Source organism: Octodon degus, unplaced genomic scaffold (assembly GCF_000260255.1).
Source record: "Octodon degus isolate 3935 unplaced genomic scaffold, OctDeg1.0 scaffold00016, whole genome shotgun sequence".
Lineage (NCBI taxonomy): Eukaryota > Metazoa > Chordata > Mammalia > Rodentia > Octodontidae > Octodon > Octodon degus.
This window is the reverse complement of record NW_004524592.1, coordinates 3,444,126-3,466,527: the sequence shown is the minus strand read 5'-3', so window position 1 is coordinate 3,466,527 and position 22,402 is coordinate 3,444,126. Positions and strand designations below refer to the sequence as shown.

Here is a 22,402-nt window from a genome sequence, read left to right as displayed (position 1 = left end):
TTAGAGCATTAGGTAAAGGTAGAAGAAAATGCAGTCTGCCAGGATTCCAACTTTAAAATATAATTTCTAGGCAGAAGATAACTAATTTCAACGGAAATTCAGCTTAACTGAAGCCCATGAAGTCAGCCCAGTGGTTTCGGTACTCTCATCTTTCAACTGTTGTGTTTTTCTCTTTGCTTACTGTGTCCCTTAGTAGGCTGTGATTTCCAAGGGAGAGTGTATGCGTGTGTCGCGAGTGAAAGAAAGACTATGCTGGAAAAGGAGAAAGAAAATCACCATAGTTTTTAAGACTTCAAGGGGAGTATTGCACTTGTACAAAAAGAAGAGAACATCTTTTAAACTAAAAAAGCAGGAGCAATCGTTCTGAGATTGCAAATAACACATGGTCTAAAAGGTCCAACTATAAGAGCCACTACGGGGCCCAGGACCCCTCCAAACCTGGAATATTGTTACAGTACTGTTAAAGCACTTCTCTCCCAATTGGGAGAAAGTTAAGACTCTTCATTTTATGTTCTTAACATCTTTCTAAATACTAACAAAAATTTGTCTAGTCTCTTGTGATTTACATTTTCAGAAGAAAGTCAAACAACAATGTAAAATTCAACAAAAAACAGAAGGCAAGCATCTGGAGTCACGTGATAGGTACCCAGTAGTTAAGAATGAAAGTTACACAAGGGTTATACAGCTTACTATTTTCAATCAAACCACTTTTCTCTTTAATATAAAACTTCACTTGAGTATAAAAATATGCCAGATTATACAGCAACAAAAATTAAGACTTAAGAGATTAATGAATTAGAAGTTAGAGCTGACATTCCTTAATCCTCAAACTAGAAGGGTTTAAAGAGGAAAAGACTTCCAGAGATAAGGATGGAAGGGAGATGAACAGAGGAGAGGAAGGGGTGATGGGGAGTTTCTGGAAAGAAGGTGGAGTAAGTAGAAGTGATCTATGCTTGATCCAAGAGTGCTTGACAGGCAAACATTCTAAATCACAGTTTCAGAAAGGGTGCTAAGGAAAACAACAAAAAACAAAACCGGGTTCCTTCTCTTGTTACAGTGTACTTTTTTTTTTTTTTTTTTAAATCATGTCCAGTAAGTTAAATTATGTGAAATTCTGCTAAGTGCATAGTAGAGGATTTAGTGACCTTCGCCTGTCCAAGAAGTGCTTCTTACTGAGTCACTTGAGGTAATCTGAAGGCCCAGTTCACTGCAATGTGTTTTCTTTGTACTTACATGAAGTTATGTGCTACACTTTATGTGACTTGGCACAGGCCTTCTAAATTTTATATTCACACAGAAAAGGGTATCTTAGAGAATTAGTCATTGATGTACCACTCTTTGCAAGGGACAAAGGGCAATTCAAAACAAATTTACACAGGAAATGTACAAACACAATGTTATGGGATATAAGCCCAATAAACATAACTGTGAACTTATTTCTAAGAGTGCATATGAAAATATCCACAGACTTACAGGACGGCAAAATAAGACCAAAAAGCTAGAAACAGAATGTTACATAAAATCCTTAGGGAAGTTCCAAAAATTTAGGTCTCTGCAATAAATGTAGAAAATATTTAAGGTGTCATTATTTGGCCTAGCAATACACTATGAGAAAAAAAAAAAAAAAAACAACAAAACACTAGCATATCACAGCTTCTTGGTCATATGACATTTGTTTTCTATAACCAGCAGCTCATCTTTTTTAAAAAAGCTGTCATATCCTAACACATCCATTGCAAGTAATACACAGCCATGGTATAAAACCATTTGAGATTATGCTTTGGAGAATAGCAATATGATATGACTGTTCAGTTTTGTTTTGTGTAAGGAGAATTAATTACCTGCTTTTTAAAGATTATTCCATAAAACAGTAATAGATTAGAAGACAGATGTTCCAAAACTAGAATAACACTAGTTTGGGGATAGAAATCCAAAGCAATACTGTATATTATTCTCTCAAAAATTATTCTAATGAAAACTGTATGACACAGATTTTATGGTTATTTAAAAACAAAACAAAAGCATATACTATAATTCAATTCACAGTTTAAAATCCACACTATATTGTACCTGTTTAATCTTATAATTATATTCAGAAATGCTATCAAACTAAAATGATGTTAAAGTCTGGTTTCAAAATTTCCTTTTAACAGCTGAGCTGAAAGTTTATGTCTTAGAAATTGCTTTTGCAGTTTTGCCCTAAAAACAATGAAGTACAGAGTAGTCAATTTTACATCATTTTTAAAAATACACAACAAAAGTGCTGGAGAGCTACAACAGCTCATCAACACTCTCAATGCATTTTAAAAAGGCACCAATATGAAACATTTTAAAAAGGATTCAATACATTAAATTCAAGATTTTAAGAGACCAGTTAATGTACATTTTAATTATTTTGCAGAAAATGAAGGATTAAAAAATATTTCTAAAATAACTTCTTTACACAAACTTCAATTTCACCCCTCACTTTTTTTTTCCTTTTGCACTTGGAGAATCTTCTGCTGTGGAATAATCATACAAATAGCACTTAAATAATATATAAAATACAACTGAAGAAAAACATGGATGTAATATCACTTTTAAAAATGAGTGATTAAAAATATTATAGCTAAGTACCTCTTACAGCCCTACGCTCTGTATTGAGGGGGTCAGAATTTTGGTTTGTATTTTTGTATGCTCTTTTCCTACCCTATCAATCTTTTGGAGATAGGATAAAATAAGGTTTAGAAAATATTTAAAACATAATTTTCATCTGAATGCCTTCTCTGAGGTAAATTTTGGTAAACATTTACAAAATATAAAGACTCCATGCTCTTGTGAGGTGTGTAGCTGAGATATAAAAACTATAAAGCTCACGAAAATATTCTTTCTCTTTTTGCCAACGTGTTTGCTGAATTTCTTTCTATATTTCTTACCTATTCAAATAAGAATTTTGTATTTCTTTAAGTTTTTATCAATTGGCTTAAAAATCTTTCCTTTTCATTGTTTCATTTTGTTTTGGAAATAGATGATAAAAGGCCAAGATTTAATAATTGCCACCCGTCTTAATGACGCACTACTAACTTCCTTAGTACTTCTTAATACAATGTGCAAAAGTAAATCTAATTGCTCAGGTATCAACTATAAATTTAAATCCCTGTTCCTGTAACAAATTTGATAGCTCTGCTTTTCACGAATTTTCTTTAAAAGATTGTGATACACAGGTACACACTATGACTCATACATACAGCGGCCTGTATGTGCATAGGACAGACACTTCTAATTTGTCCAAATCAGAATTCTGCTCTCATTCTCCCCCTTTTTTCCCCTTCAGAAAACTCTTAATGGAATGTTTTAACACTTCAAATCTTTTCAATCTGCCTCCTCCCTGGACATTTTCACTATTTAAAAAATCATGTTTGGCATGGCTTTTCAAAGGTGATTCTTCATTGTCACAGAGAGTCAGCATTCTTCTGCAAAAAGAACTGGAGATAAAAAATCTGGGCAAAATTAGGGCAAAGCAATGTGATATATTTCTGAATTTTTGCCACACTAGAAACTACACAGGATAACCCATTTTTATGCCCCTCAAGTACCCTCTCCACTGTGAAAGCTCATCTAAACAAACTGTGCATACAACTGTTATGTAAAGCTTGATTTATTTGGTGCCTGACCCTCATACTTATTTATAGGCACTACCACATTGCACACTTCCTTTGGTGAAGCATGCAAATATAACCATCCAGAGCTTTTCAGAAATTACTATGTCCACAAAAATTCTTTCTAACCTACCAGTGATAATTGACCTTGTCCCCATTTGGGCCTGACACACCTTGCCCCACCAAATCTTTCTGTTCTCATGCCATGAAGCCAAGAAAATACAGGTATCCACTTGTAGCAAATGCACTCTCATTAACTATTAACTCCCTTCAATAAACTAAGTTGCTCAACAAGATGAAGGCAGAAGAGGACAGTGCATCAGTGCCGTCTTCACAGAGGGTGACACAGCTCTTTAGGTCCCCCTAAGCCCAGTTTCATTGCAGGACACTAGGCATGCAATCATCTATATGCTGGAGTGGAAGAAAAAAGAGCAAGAAAAAAAAATCCATTGATGATGCCAGTGGAAATTCATGCATATTCACACATGGCTGAAATTATGAATGTATTGATTAGTAACTAAATGCTTCCATAAATTGCAGCAAAACATGAGGTCAGGAGCTTAAAATTATTTACCTCATCCAAAAGGGGAAAATATCATTTCAATTACAGTTTGGGAGGGATTAGAGTAAGCAGGTAGAGGTAAGATAGAGGTGAGACAGTTTCACACAGATGCTTTCTCTCTGAACGAATTGTGAGTGTATAATGTACTAAGGCATGCAGGAGAAACAGACATTTAATATGTCTTTGTTTTGGTGCATTATCTTGGATGTAAAGAAACAGTACGGACATTTCTCCAAAATTAATCATGATAGGGACTACAAGAGAAAGCTGATTCATAAGTATTTTTACCCCGTTCTATCTGTTAGTGCTTAGAAATTGCTTAAATAAGCAAATGGGAAACTAGAAAAAATGACTTTAGAGCAATACTGGAGCCGGACTTGCGTTATCTACCCATAGACCTCTAGTCTTGATACTTCTCATCATGCTATATAAACAGCTTCAGATCCCATTTCATAATTTTAGAGCAGTTATTTCTACTTGACAGAATTTCAGTATTCACAAGTGGCTATTAATCTAGTCATGGTCAGGTCTGCTTTTGCAAAACATGAGCAGGAAGTTCTGCCTTAGAGGTGTGTCCCCCCAATGACTTGAGAATCAGAATCACTTGGTTCCTCCCCAGTAATGTCTCTGGACTGTAAAGAATAGAGCACCCATACGAAGGGAATTAAAGCCTCCACATAAAATATGAAAATGTATGCCACGTCTGAATTAAAAGACGGTAAATTCTACACTAAGACACTGAAATTCATTTATGAGAAGTCAAATGTTTTTGAAACAGGAAAATGTGCAGGACCTTTGCTTTAAGGGTCTGTCACATTTTAGACTTCAAGAAGGTAAGAGCAAGCTCTTGTTTCTTTCTTTGATCAGTAGTCCACAGTACAGGTTACAAAGAAGTTCCCTTTTTCTCTGCAGTGAAAATAGTAAATATCATTCAAGAAATACTAGAATAAATAGCCCTAGTTCAATGTTCTTACAGAATTTAAGTTACTACATTCAGGTCAAATTAGCAAACACTCTGAGGATACTGTGATAGAAGGAGCTTCTAGCAAGACCTTAAGACCTTTTACTCCAAGAGTAACAGAGGAATGGGCTACAGGTAGAACACTGAGTGGTCACAGCTCGAAACAACCAGTGAAAAGAGAAATATCACAAGAGGGACTGTGAAGTAGAGTATTCCCCCTACTGTTAGCCTAATTATATATATATATATATATATATATATATATATATGTATATTTTTTGCTGACTGTTTAACACTGATTAAATGCAGATAAAGTGACAACCATAAGCATACTTTTAGAAACAGCTATGTATACTATGCTGCCATCTTATTATAACTTAAAAAAATTCCCAAACAAATTTATGAAAAGTAGGAGTCCCTTCTAGAAATTACTGTGTATTATCCACTCTTAGACCATATGTTATTCTGAAAACTACATAAAAATACCATTTGTTAAAGGTGTTAAAAGTAAGGCTGCCAGGGTATCTATAAAATGCCAGTCATCAAAACTATGGAAAACAGTGCTTGAGTTTAGAAAAATAAGATCAAAGGACCTCAGGTGTATTACAGTGGTCCTTAACTTCCTGTAGTTTAAAAGTTTTGCTATATGGTACAGTGTAAAACATACTGAATTATAAATTCCATAGGGGAAGTAAACATAGAACCCACAACAACTCAACTCTTCCTAGGAGTTATTGAAAATAATGTGTTTTGTGTTCCATGATCTCTAAGAACAAAAAACTGGTTTACATTTTGAAGCAAGTTCTTCTCTGAAGAGTAAAATTACTTACGCCATTTTAATTCGCCAAAGTCCTACCCAGAAAACTAAATTCCTGCCTTCAATCATAATCCTGAACATCAGTGGCAAATTAGGATATTTCAGGTGAATCTTATGAACCAAGTGATTTCTGCAAAGCATGACATGCTTTGTATTTGCGTGGAAGAAATGAACTGCTTTAAATTACCACAAAATAAACAAGCCAAGTTATCAGGAAACAGTAGCCCCATCCCTTCTTTCTTCTGTTTCTTCTCTATCATAATTAGGTAGAGCAAATGACACTGTGTCCACAAAATAAGAATTGACAGTAATAATATTTTTTAAAAAAGTATGCCAACATCTGAGGGAAGGTGGGGTTGTAAGCGCAGCACTTCCTCATGTGCAGTTCTCTACTCCATAGGGGTCCCCTTGGGAATGACAAGGCCTAGTGGAATGTGTGCTCCCCTCGAACAATATGTGATGAGAACTCGTAACGGTCCTGGCTTCTATAGCCACAGATGTTGCATTCCAGTGGGTCCCGGTAGCCATGGCAACCCATGTGAATGGTGTACATGACATGGTCCAGGAAAAGGACTCGGCAGTGCTCGCACTTGAAGGCCCTTATCTGTTCTCCTTCTCCATTGAAGACCTTATAAATGTCTTTCAGAGAGCCCTTGGGAGCCTTGGTGGTGTCCAAGGCCTTGACATCCTCCTTCATGTAAGCTGGGCTCTGTTTCCTCTTGGGATTTAAGGCAGGGTTTCCTTGGTAGGACTGGTGGTCATCATGGCTGCTTTCGGAGTCAGTAGAATCCAGGCAGCTATTGCTGGGAGAGGCTTCTCTTTCCTGGGGTCGACTCTTTGGTCTGATGAGAGAGATGGGGCCATCCACATTGTTTTCATGACTATCAGAGGTTTCCCTGCTGATCGGTCTTTCTATCCTGTTTGGATGATAGACCTGAGAATAAGCTGAGCTTATAACTGGGGCCACCTCAGCGATTGTGCTTGGCGGGTGCTGCATCAGAGGGTGAAGGGCCTCAGCTCCAAGGTAGGTGATTGCATTGTTGATGGCTTGGTCCATCATGTGAGACTGCATCAGCTCAGCCTCTTTCTCATATGTTAAGTTCATATCAAAGTGAATATCTGGGTAGCTGAATCGCATGAGCTTTTCCCCTGAAAGCGGGAGGGTGAGGAAAGAAAGAAAAACATCACACCAAAATTATGATTTGATTAAAAATATAAAAGGTGGGACATTAACATAATTTCCACTTTTCCTTATCATATGGTATATGCCATATTCTCCAGGTCAAGTATTAGAGCGTTTTAATTTTGCCGAGACCCACTGACACTCTGTGACATGTTGCAGTCGTAAGCCTAGCTAATTAATAGGAAGTGGGGATCCACAGAGCTACATTCTAGAGAAGCATCATTTGGTATTTAGTATTATTTCAATTTGAATTGCTCCCAAGACAGATAAGGTAATGCACAGAATAAAAAACAACTGAAAATAAAAATGGTGAGATATTATTTTATGACATCTGATTAAGATATTGCCATTCAAGAGTTTCAAAGTCAAGGTAGAGAAATCTGACTCATATTCTCAAAGACCTGTTTACAGGGAACTGCAGCAATTTAGGGATCATTTATAATATAGCTTGCTATAAGTTTGGGGGCCAAACAGGAATGCTTATCTCATACTAGGCAAGTGAAGGAAGCCACTTTGAAGGAAGTAGCATCAGGAATAAGAATGTGCTGTTAAACACAGCTAAATAAAGAACTGTAAAGGTGGAGATGGAGGAACAGGCAGGAAGGTTCACCAGCAACAGGGCAGGACTTACAAGAAGTTGCTTATATTTCAAAATGGCTGTGAATGGAAACAGGTGAGACTGATGAACTAGGTAAACACACAGCTCATTCAACAGCAAAAGGAATGGAATTTTAACCTGAGAGTATTGAGAACTGAAGGGGTTAAATGGAGGTGGGGCCTAATTAGATATACAGTTAACAAGAGGATTTGAAAGTTGCTGTATCATTCATGCTGACTGAACTGGTTAGGAAAAATGGAGAAGGTGCTGGAATGGAGAAAACTGTAGAAAAGACAGTGGTTAGGGCTTGATTCTTACATAGATGCAGACAATGAGGATGCAAAACAAGCATGAAGCCCAGTTTCATGGCCTGGGAAACTCAGTGGATGGCAGTGAGACAGGGGAGAGAATACATTCAATTTGGGGAGCACTACAGCCATCATGTCCAGAAAGAGCTTACATATCGTATCAAACATAGGAGAGGGGTCTGGGTTTGAGACGTAGACCTGCGAGTCATCAGTTGATACAAGGCAACTCGCAAGGCATGGGAGCAGATGCTGTCACTCATAAGTAGGTGACTGCACCAAAGGAGGTCACAATAGAACCTGAAAAACATGTTTTAATGTTAAACTGAAGACAAAGCAGCCAGATGGGATTCCTGTACTTGGCATCATGTCTAGAAGGTCAGGGGGCTGGTTCCTCCTGAAACAAGGGTGAAGGCCAGAGGAACGTGTCTCTGATACACTGCACAGATCACAGTCTGGGTAATCAGATTCCAGAATTCTTCCATCGAATAGCTGTGTGTACACTTACTGTCTCTCTAGAGTTCTCTTCATGGGGTCCAATGGTGTGACATAAGCAGCGTTGGTAATGTGCTGTGTGTGCCGTGCGACACACAAAAAAGAACCCGGCTGTGCAGGCATGAGTATCCACGCATGTGCACGAGGTGCTTTTTTAGTAATGAGCAGACGTAAGCATAGGGCTAGGACGGGCCCTGGCTTCAGGCCAGTGTTGGTTCTCATGATGTGGCTGAAGTCTGGTGGGAAGCAACAAGGAATCTGAGAATTCTACACTTATTTGAACTTAGTCTTCAAAGTCAGGTAGGCTGAACATGTTTCTTGAGCTTGGTTTATAATATTAAAATGCTTAGGCATATGTATGGGGGGGTCATCTACATAGCTGAAAGGGCAGATCCATAAAGAATGAGAAGACGCAGGCAAAAACGCTGAGGAAACAGAGTTCAGTGTCAGGAACCAAGGACAGAGTGGGCTTCAGAGGGCACTGGCCATGCAATTTTGCATGGGAGCTGGCTCAGCCCACCTCAGAAGGGCCCACTGGATGTGGCACCACAGACCCAAGCTGTGGCGCTCACGTGGACACTGAGTGTAGGATGGAGAAGAGTGTCAGGCTGCAAAGATCAGGAAATGAACAGAAAGGAGCAAAGTTCACTGACAGCAAGTACTGAAAGTGAAAAGGCTTTAACTTTAAAGAGAAGGACAAGTTGCAGCTGGAAGAAACTTGATATATATGTATTTTAGTGCAGGTTCTATAGGGTCTCACTAGACAGTTGGAACTTGTAGTGATCCTCCTGTTTTCAGCCTCCCAGGGATTACAGGCACACGCCACCATGCCCAGTCTCAGTCCCCATCTCACGTGTCCCAGGGGCGGGGCCAGCATCATACGCTGGTGATTGAACTCCAGTCACTGCGCCTATCTAAACAGGTGCTTTAGTTCACTGAACTATCTGGCCAGCTCAGAAACTTGGGTTTTAGTAAAGATTTTTCTTCCCTCCCAATAATGATACTTTATGATATTAATGCTGACAGGCAAGTAAGGACAAGGAAAAAAATACAGGGGGAGGTATTTGGAGGACCACAGTAGAATTCCAGAGCACAACAGGAGGAACTGACCTTAATCAGAAAGAGGAACACTACTTTCATTGAAATGAGGGAATAAAAAGTATTATGTAGATACACAATTTTGTAGGATTGAAAATATTAAACTGAGATCATTCCAACTCACTTTATTCGCTTATAAGTATAGGTATATAAAATCTCAAGGTGTGAGATACCAAGTTTTCAGAAAGCTGAGAAAGGCTGAATATGGCCATGATGTAGAGTAGGAGAGAATGTTGTTCATGGTTATACCAGAACAATTCTGTCACAGTATGGCTAGGCCAGCTGAAATTTAAAATGAGTTACTAGATTGATCTATTAATCAGTTAATCAATATTTTCACACAGGGTCTCACTATGCAGTTCAGACTGGCCTTGAACTCATTATGTAGCCCAGGGTGGCCTCAAACTTGCAGGAATCCTCCTGCCTCAGCCTCTTGAGCACTGGGATTACAGGCATGCACCACCACACCCAGCTGACAGCAATTTATGAGACTCTGGCATTTTCTCCAAAAGTACTAATAGCTGACAGGCAAATACTGAAAAAAGATGTGTAGCCAGCTCCACAAAAGAATAAGGTTTCACCAAGCAAAAGTGGTAGGAAAACAAGGCAAGTGAAAGTAAGCAAAACAGTGGTGAAAGTAATGAGCCAAGAAATTTGAACTGGACAAAGGGAGGGCTAGCAAGGAGATATGCATGAAGTTCAGAGACTGCTTGTCTGGAGAACTTGATTAAAGTCGAAGAGCACTTACTTTACCACGTGACATAGTAAAAATGAGTTTATGTAGTGTGGAGTGACAAAAATATTCATTGCAAGAGCAATCACAGAAACAGTTACTGTCTGTTGTTTGCTATATTTAGAGAGCCTAAATAAAAAAAGCTCAAATTCTTAATAAAAGATCAAATGTTATTTTAGAACCATACTGTCATTTTCTTAAAAAATTGTCTTTTTCCAGGGAATGTAATCAAATTGAGAGTAACTTCTCTAAGTTAGAAGAAACATGACAGAAATGTTTCAAAGAACAGACAAAAGACATGAAAATAAAAATTTCTCACTTTTCAAACTATACTATTATCTAGTGAAATATAAGCATCTAGTTAACTCCATCAAACTCATTAATTTTATTTATTTATTTGTCTTTTTTTAATGTATTAGGTACAGTGTCTTACTATGCAACTCGGACTCGTAGTGGTCCTCCTGTTTTAGCCTCCTCAGCGCTGGGATTACAGGTGGGCGCCACCATGCCGAGACTGGCTTGCCAGCTCACAGCACCGCAGAGGCAGGGCTGGCACAGTGTGCAGGACTGGGGATTGAACCCTGGTCCCTGAACTTGCCAAAGCAGGTGCTTAGACTGCTGAGCTATCTCACCAGCCCTTTGGTCTTTTTTTGAGACAAGGTCTCACTATGCAGTTCAGGCTGGCTCTGAGCTCACTTTGCACCCCAGGCTGGTTTTGAACTCACAATGATCATCCTGCCTCAGCCTCCCAAGTGCTGGGACTACACGTGGGCACCACCACACCTGGATCAAACTCATCAATTTTAAACATGTAACTGGCTTTTCTCCTCTTTTCATTGTAAGTACCAAAAAAAGAAAAAAAGTTAAAATTAAAAAAACAAAGAGGAACAGTAATAAAAGTTACTAGGGCAGACCTCTGAACATAATCTCAGGATCTTTATTGTTCTGCACAAACTACATTACTCAAGAGTTGGTTACCAGTTAGCGTTCTTCCAGTGAATCCATCAAGATGCCCTGCTGTGCTCTGACAGTAGGTAATGGCTTTACGTCACATATTTTTATGTTGTATTAAAACTGCAAGAATAGATATATTACATACACGATGAATGACAGTTACTTTACACTATACTGAATTTCTACTAGTCATACATATTTAAAACATGGATGACTTTTGAATCCTCAGAAATACTTTATGACTGGCAGGATGCACTGGTAGAATGCACTGGGTGTATAAAGGAATACTGAAGAGTCTGGAGAATAAAAAGTCTAAATGTTTGAAATTTAATCTTTTCTGTTATCATACCTTGGAATACAAAGCTCAAAGTAGAACACACAAATCCATATGTGAAACATCTTAAATTTTTTCTAATGCAGAATTAGGGAAAAATTTTAAGTATCTCATTGCTAAATCAAATACCAAAAGAACTAATATCATGTAGAGAAACTGGTAAAAGGCCGGGTACTAATGCAATTTTCAAACATATTACAAATCTAGCAAAGGGCTCCCCCAGTGGGGGCTAACTTGTGGCACGCGTGCTGTAGCCGGCTGCTTGTTACGGAGAGCTCTGAAAGGTTCACCCCCACTTGGCTGGACCATTCCTCTTAGTAAGGATAACTATTTCTAAGTAACACTTTAGTAATACCATTACGCCTTGAGATGATGGCTTCCTACTGCCAGCCTGCCTGTCTTCCTTCCTTACGCTTAAGCCTAAGGCTATGTACATAGGAATAGGACACACAGGAAAGCTGGAGTAGAAAAGAGATGAACATTTTTTTTCAGTATCTGAAATACACCATATGTATATTTCCAATATACAAGAGCTTGCATTTTTTTTAATTCAAATCACTTTGTAAAGAAACAAAAGCATTTGTATTACTTACCCACAAACTTTTGTGGAGTGGAGCTTTTACGTTTTCCCATATTCCCTGTGAGCTTCTCTATGACAGCAGGTCTCTCAAAAGGCACCAGAGAAATATTGTTGTCCATAATAGGCTCTTGTTCCTTACAATCTTCCATAGGAGGTACTATATAAAACCATACAAAAAGGCACTCTGATAATTTCTTCAACATTTTGAAAGATACAGAGATAGATCTGTCATCTCAGTATGTGTCATAAAAACACGAGGTAGTTAGCTTGAATAAAAACGTAGCGAGAAAAACTTCTAGTGTGAAAAATTACTCTTTAATTTTGTACACACACATATCCATCTCCTCTCTCTCTCGGGATTTGGTTTTGAGAATTTCTAGGATCAATGACAAACTGCTACTATTGATGGCAAACACATTCATTTGGCTTGTCATCTTATTTTTCAGTCTTTTAAACATTGATTAAAATCAATAGTTCTTTAAGACTGCACTACTGGTTTGAGCTTATTTTTTTCAAAAATAAACCTAAGTCAGTCACTTGCTAGAGAAAAACATAACCAGACACAGAATAACAACAGCACACTATTTGGCTGTTTACCTCTGTCTGTTTCCTTTGCATGGTTGTATTTTCCTACAGCAGATTTTCTATTTGATGAACTGTTAGCCTTATTGGCAATAGTTTAAATACCTGCACAGAGTGAGCTTCATAAGCAAGATCTAATGCTGAACGTGTCTATGCATAGTGAACTGTGGCAGCTTTATGACAGTAGTTTATTTTAAAAAGAGCTCTTCAGGAGGATAGAAGAATCCATTTCCAAATCAGCACACTGGCTGACTAAACTACTGCCCTAATTCATTTCACATAACCCTTCCAATGCTGCTGTCCATTCATCCCATTTGTCCACATTTCTATGGTATAATATGTTAGTCCTTAGTATGCATTAACACTACACACTCACATTTATAGTGCAGACAACGAACTTACAAAAGTTGCTTTGAGTAGAAATACTATGCAAAGGATGTTTAAGAACAGGTAAGGTAGCATTCATAGAAAAAGTTTCCTATTTTAGTCTCTCTCTCCTTAGTCTAGCATGCATTTTAAAATGATTTACTTCAACCATTTCATTGTTGCAAAAACAGTCCCACTGTATGAAACATAAAGCACTCTCATCTGTGAGGGTCCAGCTCGCTGCTGCTAGGAGCAAGAGAGCAAAGACAAAGGTGGAGAAAGCTGAGTGTATAATTCAGGTGACCTATTTAATAACCAATATAGGTTGCTGATTTTGAAGAAATAAAAAATAGCATCAAAGCTGTTTTCCTAATTTGGCCATGCTTAAAGAAATCAACATTCAGTCTCTATTCTGGGTAACCTAGTAGAATGGTCAGAAAAAGTTAATCTTTATATCTAACAAGAGAGCCAGAAGCTGGAGAGATAGCCCAGTGGTAGAGTACTTACCTAGCATGTAGGAAGCCAGGGATTCAAAGAAAAAGACAGAATCTTTGGCTATGAATGGCAAAGAAAGCTCCAAAGACTGGATATTAATTTGGAAAAGATATGAATCCCAAGTTGAGATGCACTAACAAAGAAAGGCATCATTTCTTTGCTGATATTATTCAGATTAGCCGATGGAAAAGATATATCCCAAGACACTACGTAATCTTTTGGCAACCAAAACATTACTGAAATGGCTCAACTAAAAGAAAATTCAAGGGTGACTACAGTATTCAGATGAAGGCACTCAGAGGAACAGATGGCAGTAGTGATGTGGCGCGGAGCACACAGATGTAGTGACACACAGACTGGGGAGAAAAACCTCTATCTTTTGTTTTGGGTAGTAGACTCAAAGCACTTGCTATATTATCAAAATAACTATAAAACTATGAAGTACCTATATGTGAGCCAAAGAGGAAAATATATTGCAGATCGTGATCTTAAAAGAAAAAAACTTGGTCGCTGTGAATTTTGCTTTTAACAAAAGTAGTTTAAAGGGTTTGCCCCTGAAATTGAATATGCTAATTAGTTCTGAAATGAGTAGTCTTAACGCTTGGCAGTTCTGCTCTAAATCTCACCCTGAATCTTCACATTTGCACATATTTAATGCTCAAAATGAAACCCAAGTGTGGGAACTGTCCCACACCACATCCACCTCAATTCAGATGATCTGCCCCAAGTTCCATGAAGTTTCTGTGAACTAAAAACAAAGACTGTGGCAGAGCCCTGCACGAAATTCTGCTTTTACAGCCATTTATATAAAAGTTTTTTTTTTTCTCTACAACATTCAGAATCACTGACATATGCAGGTGCTCAGTTCTATTTCAAGGCTTTGGTTTAATACTTCATTTACTCTTCTGAACAACCCCACAAAACAGTTACTATTACTATCTTCATTTGACAGATGGGGAAGCAAAAGACCCAGGGATTTTGAGTAATTTGCACAAGGTCACATCTAGTTAGCAGGGGATGTTACCGACTACTAAGAAGCGTGGCTCCTCAGTCTAGAGTCTTGAACAACTCTGCATTGCTATTCTTTATTGATTTGTTTTGAACACCAACGAGCTTGAATCATTTGTAAGGTCTGTCATTGCTTTTTGCCCCAGTTATTTAATCTGAATTTTTTTTGCTTTCTTAAATTTGGGTACAACTCAAAAAAATGCTTTTGTATATATATATATATATTTCTTGAAACAAATTCTCTAGATACCTGTTATTTGAAATGCATTAGTCACATGATAAGACGTTTATCCTGGCTGAAAATATCCCCGTGTGCTAAGTTCACTTCTTTGAGCATACTTCACAATCAAACATCATCTTTGGCCTTATTTAAAATTATAACTGGGGTAGAAATATACTTCGACTTGCATTATTTCTTCACAGTGATAAACCATAAAGACAAGAACCACAAGAGGATTCCCAACATAGCTTCGTTTTCTTAACAGTTCACTCAAAATGCACACTCCAGGAAGAACCAGACTGAAGGATCCGGCCTGGGTCAGAGAATTCAGGAAGGAAAAAAAGCAGTTGTCTTCTATCTTGTCACAATTTTTTTCCATGTTGATAAGTGTAAAGGAAAAAAAAAAAAGACCTTGGTTACTCTGAGTTACTTCTCCTGATAGCATTTGGCAGCACGGATGCTTGCCTTGGCTTCTGTTAACTCACTCTTCCAGGGTCCTGCTTTGCTCTTTCCCATCTCATCATGGTTTCTGTTTTCCCCTCGTAGTGCATTGCTGCGTGGCTCACACGTATCTACCAATACTGTCTTACGCTGCGGTTTAGGTCTCATTTATTCCCCAGAGATGCATGTGCTGGAAGCTTGGTCTCTAACATAACAGTGCTGAAGGAAGTGGGACCTTGCAGAAGGTGACTAGGTCACTGGAGCACAAGCCCTGGGCAGAGGTTCACACTGGTCTCACTGAGTGGGTTAGGTCGGTGGGTTCTTCCCACTAGTGCCGGCTATTATAAAAACACAGGCCTGACCCCTCTTTGTTCTCCTGCTTCCTCTTACCTTGTGACCCTTCTCCTGAGCAGGATCCTACCACGTGACATTATCTGCCATGAGGCCCTTTCTGAACGCCAGTGTGGGCTCCATGATCCTGCACCTCTAAAACCACAAGCCAAAGAAACCTTTTATTTACAATTTCTCAGCCTCAGGTATTTTGTTATAGCAACTCAAAATGGTCTAAGATACTTTATTGAAATTAATTACTTCAGGCTGCTATCTATAAAATGAAGACTATGACACAGTCATTTCCTATTCAGATGTAACTCAGGAGTTAAGATCTGTACATTCAACTTTCTTCTACACAGTTCTACTTGGTTATCTCACAGGCACATCAAAGATGTGCTCAAAAATGGAAATTTCCCTTTTCCTCCCCAAATGTTTTCACAATTTCTACCTCAATGAACATACTATCCAGTACTCCCTCTCACCTACTAGATGCCTGTGGCAAACCTAGATTTCTTCCCATTTAATGTCCTATATAGCCTCCCTACCACATCTCCTTATAAACATACATGGAGGTAACCCATGGTTTAGAGTCTATATGTGTAGTTACACTCAGTTAACTAATTTTTTTCTGTATATCCCAGGTTACTAGGCCACTCTGAGCACTGTTAATAATCTCCTAACTAGCCTACTTGTTTCTAAATTCCTCTGTCTCCCACATTGTTACTGGTAAAATGTAAGTACAAGCCTGCTTTTAATATAAAGCACAAAATTTTCTGCCTAACACACAGGCCCTTGGTGTTCTGTCCAGACCCTTGTCCTATAGCTTTATCACCTTCTCTTGTGCTGACAAACTGGGCTCCAATATAAATCTAAGTGTAGGTTCTTCATCTTCTATCCTTGTCTAGACTTTTGTTTTTTCACATACACTGTTCTGAATAAAATACCAGTCTCCATTTAGTAGCTTGTTAGGTTTAACATTTCAAAACTCAGCTCAAACTTATCACTCCTGGAAATCCATCTTGGACACCCAGTCTGACTTAGCATGTTGGATGTGCCCTTGAAGCCCCACGAGTACTTATAAATATCCTTAGGATATTGCACTGTATTAATCAGCAATCTATTATTTTTTATAGCATGAGAAAAATAGGATAGATAATGGATGGATAGCATATGGCTTCATGAAAATGATGAACCAAAGAAGTAAGTGAGAAAGTTTGTTTGGTCCCAATTACACCTCGAAGAACATAAGAAAGAACTCCCCCTTTTCCCAAATCACTGAGAACATAAACCTAAGAACACTTAGTAGCTTTGAACTTGGCCATCTTTCTGGTTCATATGTTCATTTTTATCTTCAGGCAAGGAGGAAAAGGTAATCACACAGTTTACTTTTAAAAGCTTTTTTTTGCTTCAAGCTGAACAGACTTGAAAATTGAGCATAAAGATAATATCCAATAAGATAAATAATCTGCCATAAAATCATTTCATTGTTCTCTTTATTTCTGAAACTAAAAGTCATGAAATTCCTCTTTTCCTTAAACTCAAAGCAACTCTTAAGAAGGTTTTATTGCCTTTAAAACATGGCTTTTGTGTTGGGGCTTACCCCCTGGTTCCTTCTCAGCCTTTGCCTCTTTCCTTGGCGTTAGCACCCCAGCCACTGCTCATACCCACTGCTGTCTCTGGGCAGGCATCCCCTCTACAGTCTACATTGTTGATGTATTTTTTAAAACAAGGCATAAATCTGATTATTCAGTAGCTGAAAGTTATATACTAGATTTACATTAAAAGTTCAGTCTTCTTGCCTGCCCCTCCTATGATGTGCGATGTCACGGAATATGCTATGGCTTTGTCTTTTATACCCCTTTTATATGTGGAAAACACAGGCCCCGAGTTATGTCACACAAACACAAATTTTGCTCCTGTCTCATGTGCAAATCAAACACTGCTGCACGTAAGGAGCACGCCTCGACTTCTCCATGAGCGCAGCCCTACGTCTGCTCTCCTGGGGAAGCAGGGATGCATCTTTATTACAACTGTAGTTTCATTTTATTATCTTTTAAAAATGGATTTCCTACCACCATATAAATATGTGAAAAAAATTGCATCTATTTATTGTCATAGCCCCAAAATGTTCAATGGAATTTGGCGACTAGGAAGCCTTTGATAAATGCTGTCTAAGTGAAGTGAAAGAATGTCCCTCGTACTTCCTTAGGGACAACAAACAGGCTTTGGAAAACAGAAGCAAGGAAATAACAGTTATGTCAGGCACGGAGAAAAATTCATCACCACACCAATGACAACCCTCCCTCCTAATGCTAACAACAAAGAAAAGAATAGAGAAGATACAGCAACTTAGAGGGGAGGGAGGGGAAAATATGCATGTCACTGTGGCAGTGTTTTAAGGAGACATTCATTGCTGATCTCTGCATAGGAGACAAGATTAATGATGAAATCTGGCAGCATTTGCCCAGTTTTCTCTCTCATGGTAGTCTCCTATCTCATGCAGCCAATTCTCCATTTACACGTTAATATAAAGAAAGGGAGAGTAATGATAACCTCAATTTTTATTACAACCACTCTGGAAATAGATAGTATGAAACGGACTCAATACTCTGGTTACTGTGGTTAAAACAATATGCAGTATTTAAGAACAAATATTCAAGTCCATCAATGATATCAAAATCGACTATCATTTTCCACTCGGGTTTCGCTCTGTGGTCCCTCCAGTATCCCCTCTCTGTCACATTTGTCCCCATTCTCTCCCAGCTTTGGCACCACGGGTAAAGGGCCGAGGCCTGACGAGGGCTACACAGTTAGAGGAAAGTGGCCCAAGGCTGAGGCCCAGCTATTTAAGTAAATGTCCTTTTCTTTCTTCGAACACATTTGTGTTGTTGTTTTTCATCAACACTAATTCTACGACAGGTCACTATGCCAAGAGATGATGTTGATTCTCATTATTTATTTGTACCTTCTTCCCTGTGACAATATACAGTCCTTTAGGGGAGGCTCTATTTCTTCTTCAGTGGTGTATGCTACATACAATTCCATAAATAACTAAATCCAAAAATAAGCAATGATTTGTATATGTACTACCACTGCAGTGGGAAAACACTGTGGGAAATGTGTGGCGCTGACAGAACTTGACTCTGGGAAGCTCTCACATGCGCCTAAGTCTCCATTAGCTCCCTGCGTCAAGCCACCCTTAAAACCAGTAATTTACCTGAAACAGTGTTCTAAGTAGGCAAACGCAGCCTCTAATGTGAATACTGATAAGTTATAACTTTACAGGGAATGGCACATTTATTGTTTTTAGTACTTAATGCCCTGAAATGTAACAGTAAAAAGCCCTACTTTGGGGATATTTATTGTATGTCCAACCACATTTCATGCTCCAGAATAACACAGACACCATACAGTCAGACCTGGTTTACTGCACTCCAAGGCCCACCATTTAATGGTTTCTACTACCCTCATATGCCTAGGTCCTATAAACTTTTAATATCAAATTTACTAAGAGCTGAAATACAGTTTTATATAAATTGTTAGTTAATGATAATTAACAATTAATGGACTCAATGAAAACACAAATGGACTAGCATATTTTCAGTATAAGAAAATGCTGACTTAGGATAACAGTAAATACTGTAAATTTAAAAATTCCTCACTCAATTATAAATAATCAGTAACTCAAAAACATAGCTCTATAGTAGGTACTACACAAAACTATCCATGATTATTCTTGAGCTGGATATGTGTAATAAATATTTACATATTAAAAATAAACCATCATGTAATGCTGGTCAAACTGTCCATATGAGGAATATAATACAATTTTGTGGGTATTTGGGTAAAAAACTCAGTCCTTATAGAAATATAATCAGTGAAACAACTAGATACTACAACTGTAAAATGCTAAAATTTATTACTTTTCTTTGTAAAGCTGGCACTAAGGTTCACTTTTCAGAAACTAAAAATTATTATAGCTGATAAATCTTGGGCATTACGTGCCTGCCTGTTGGAGTGTACAGCACTGTGAAGCATATCTTTTATGGAGGGAGGTGGTATCTAACTTTAGTTTATCTTATTACTGACACGTGTAGAAAGCAAAACTGCAAGATTCCCAGAAAATTTATGGAAGAGATTGGAGAAACTACAAAGTATATTATAGAACACTTACACAGAAGAAGTAATGTGAACAGCCAAGTCAATTTTTAAGGAAATCTATAGACTTAACCGAGCTGTCTAACATCTGGCCAGGAAAATAAAAGAGAAGAGTGACTGTCACCTCCCTTTGGCATATGGGTGACCAACTACCATAATTATGTCAATTCAGGCATATGTTAACAGAAACAATTTGAATTTTCTGAAAAGTATATAAATTAGTGTATATAAATATCATAAAAACTCTATCGTTTATTTGTAATGTTTCCTAAAACTCAGCTCATTTTAAGTGCTTAAGAAGATAATGTCATACAAAGTCAACATGATCTAAATGTGTTTGAAGCCAAGATTTTTATCCTTCTTTAAAGGGGGAAGAGGCCTGTTAGTCCCTAAAAACTACCAACACAGTACAGGAGGGAATTAAAATTGCGACTGCGGCGGCGCATACCCACCATGGTGACTCATGACCTGCCCGGCAGCCTCCATGCCTACATTCTGGAGATAGTTGTGGCAGCGTTCCTTGTGCTCCTCCAGTGAACTGCGTTGCTTGTAGCTTCGTCCACAGTAGTTGCACTTGTGAGGTTTACCCACTGCGAAGAGAACTCAAAGTTAGGATGCTGTCAGTTTCTTGGACATCTCCCCAAAATTAACAGGTAGGTTTTCAAAGGCTGGAAGAAGCATTTTATGCTTTTCAGACTTAAATCTCTTCCTCTTCCACATTCCAGTCTAAGCAAGCAGAGATAATACGCATCTTAGGAGACTAAGAGATAGCAGGAAGCAGAGACAGATCCTACCTCAGGGAAGGAACCGGGGAACACTGAATCAAACGCAGGCTCTGACTGTATTTTGATCTTGAGGGGCTGTTGATCAATTTTTAGGTTATCTGACACTCAACATGCTTATTCTTACTCAATTATGTCAGCTCTGACTCATTCAAAAGGCAAATTAGGAGCATCCGAGATATATGATAAGTTGTGTTTTTTAAAAAAAAATTTAGTTTTTGGTTCTGTTTTTTGGTAAAGCAGGGAATTTTTCTGAAAAATGCTAAACAACGTGAAATGTCAATGTCTAAATAAATGGAGATTATTCATGGGTACCAAGAAAAGTAGAAAGAATTCAAGTGGTACAAAAATGGTACAAATAAAAGTAGCGAGTTTCTCTTTTCTTTTTGCCATGGTAATAACTTTTTACACATGTGAAACTTGAAAGCAGACAATATATTTTCCCCCATCAGCACTACTTTTATAATATGAAGAATTAGTCTACTTGTTGCTTTCAATCAGGGTTACTAAGCCTTAGCATATTTGGTTGCAATGATATTGATATTTTTCAAAACATCTCACATTCAGGAAATGAATTTTTCCCTAATAGCCATGAATCCATTATCTAAGATCTATTAAAATAGGAACTATGATAATCCTGTAGAAACCTTAAAAAATTGATTAAAAAGAAAAAAAAAACCTCATTTAAATAAGCATATTTTAATATACGATAATCCCTAAGGATTTCACTGAGCACTTTGATTCTTGGTTTTAAACAGATACAGAGCAACGAATATCACCGAGAGCTCTGGGCCAAAGCCCTCAGCCCAAAAGCACAGTGTAAATCAGGCCAGTGTTTCTCATTTGACTCCCAGTGGACTCATCTAGTTTTGCCCAGAAGACAGACAACTCTTTTTTATAAATCAAGATAGCATCCTTAACTCTAGTCACCTTACAAACTAGGGGGTGACATTGGTCACAAGAGAAACTTGAATTCTGTAACAAGGAAAAGTATTCAAGGCTCCCTAAAAGTTTCACTGTACTGATTTAAAAAAAACCTTTAGCTTGTATCTAAGGTAGACATAAAGTAGAATTAGTTACTTCACAATCTTATTTTTATAAACATCTTAAATAAAAGCTATTGAAGGTATGATTAGTCATTTTTTTAAAAGGCAACATAATCACTTTTTAGAACCAGATTTCTGAGATACAGCTGTGAATACTGTGCAGGATTTGTATCACTATGTGAAAGCATTAAAAATGTAAGAAAAAATTTTTTTTGGTCCTAAGCAGTACAAATAATACAGTTTTATTTTATTGACATGTAACTATATTCCATGTCATAAAGCTAAATTATAAAGTCTGTTTTCTCTTAGCATTATTATTTTCTAGAAATAGTGATGAATTTATACTGAATAAGTCTATTGGCCAATTAATAGTTACTAAGCACTTACACTGTAGATAGCATTCTACTGTAAAATAGTTCAGTCACCTCCTGGTCTTCCCTAGTCTTAGTCTCATCACTGTGTCTTATAAAGCCTCTATTACACTGTGAATATGCACTTCTGGACCAGTGGTGGGGAACCAATGGCATGCATTATCTTTTAACACAAAAGATGTCAATGTAGGAGTTGTTTTCTCTAAGCTAGCCTTCAGTTTCAGGTTTAGTTGCAGTGTTGGCACTTTAAATAAATAAATGTGTTCCAGGCTGCAGTTTGGGCCCTGGTCTCTGAAAGGTTCGGCATCACTGTTCCCCTTATTTCTTTCTTTTTTTTTTTTT

At 37.8% G+C, this 22,402-nt stretch overlaps 1 protein-coding gene across 11 annotated transcripts in view; it reads right to left on the bottom strand.

Annotated features, from left to right (window-relative positions):
* Positions 1-5,435: 5,435 nt before the first annotated feature.
* Positions 5,436-22,402, bottom strand: part of Ikzf2 (IKAROS family zinc finger 2) — a 149,508-nt gene continuing 132,541 nt past the window's right edge. For 9 of the 11 annotated variants that reach the window (XM_023710134.1, XM_023710135.1, XM_023710137.1 and 6 more), the window contains 3 exons: positions 20,314-20,451; positions 12,272-12,415; positions 5,447-7,127 (listed from right to left, as the gene is read on the bottom strand). In XM_023710134.1, coding sequence (XP_023565902.1) covers positions 6,403-7,127; positions 12,272-12,415; positions 20,314-20,451 — 1,007 coding nt within the window. In that variant the 3' untranslated portion in view covers positions 5,447-6,402. Of the gene's footprint in view, positions 7,128-12,271; positions 12,416-20,313; positions 20,452-22,402 lie in introns of all 11 variants that reach the window. The other 2 variants (XM_004626600.2, XM_004626601.2) reach the window with 2 other exon arrangements.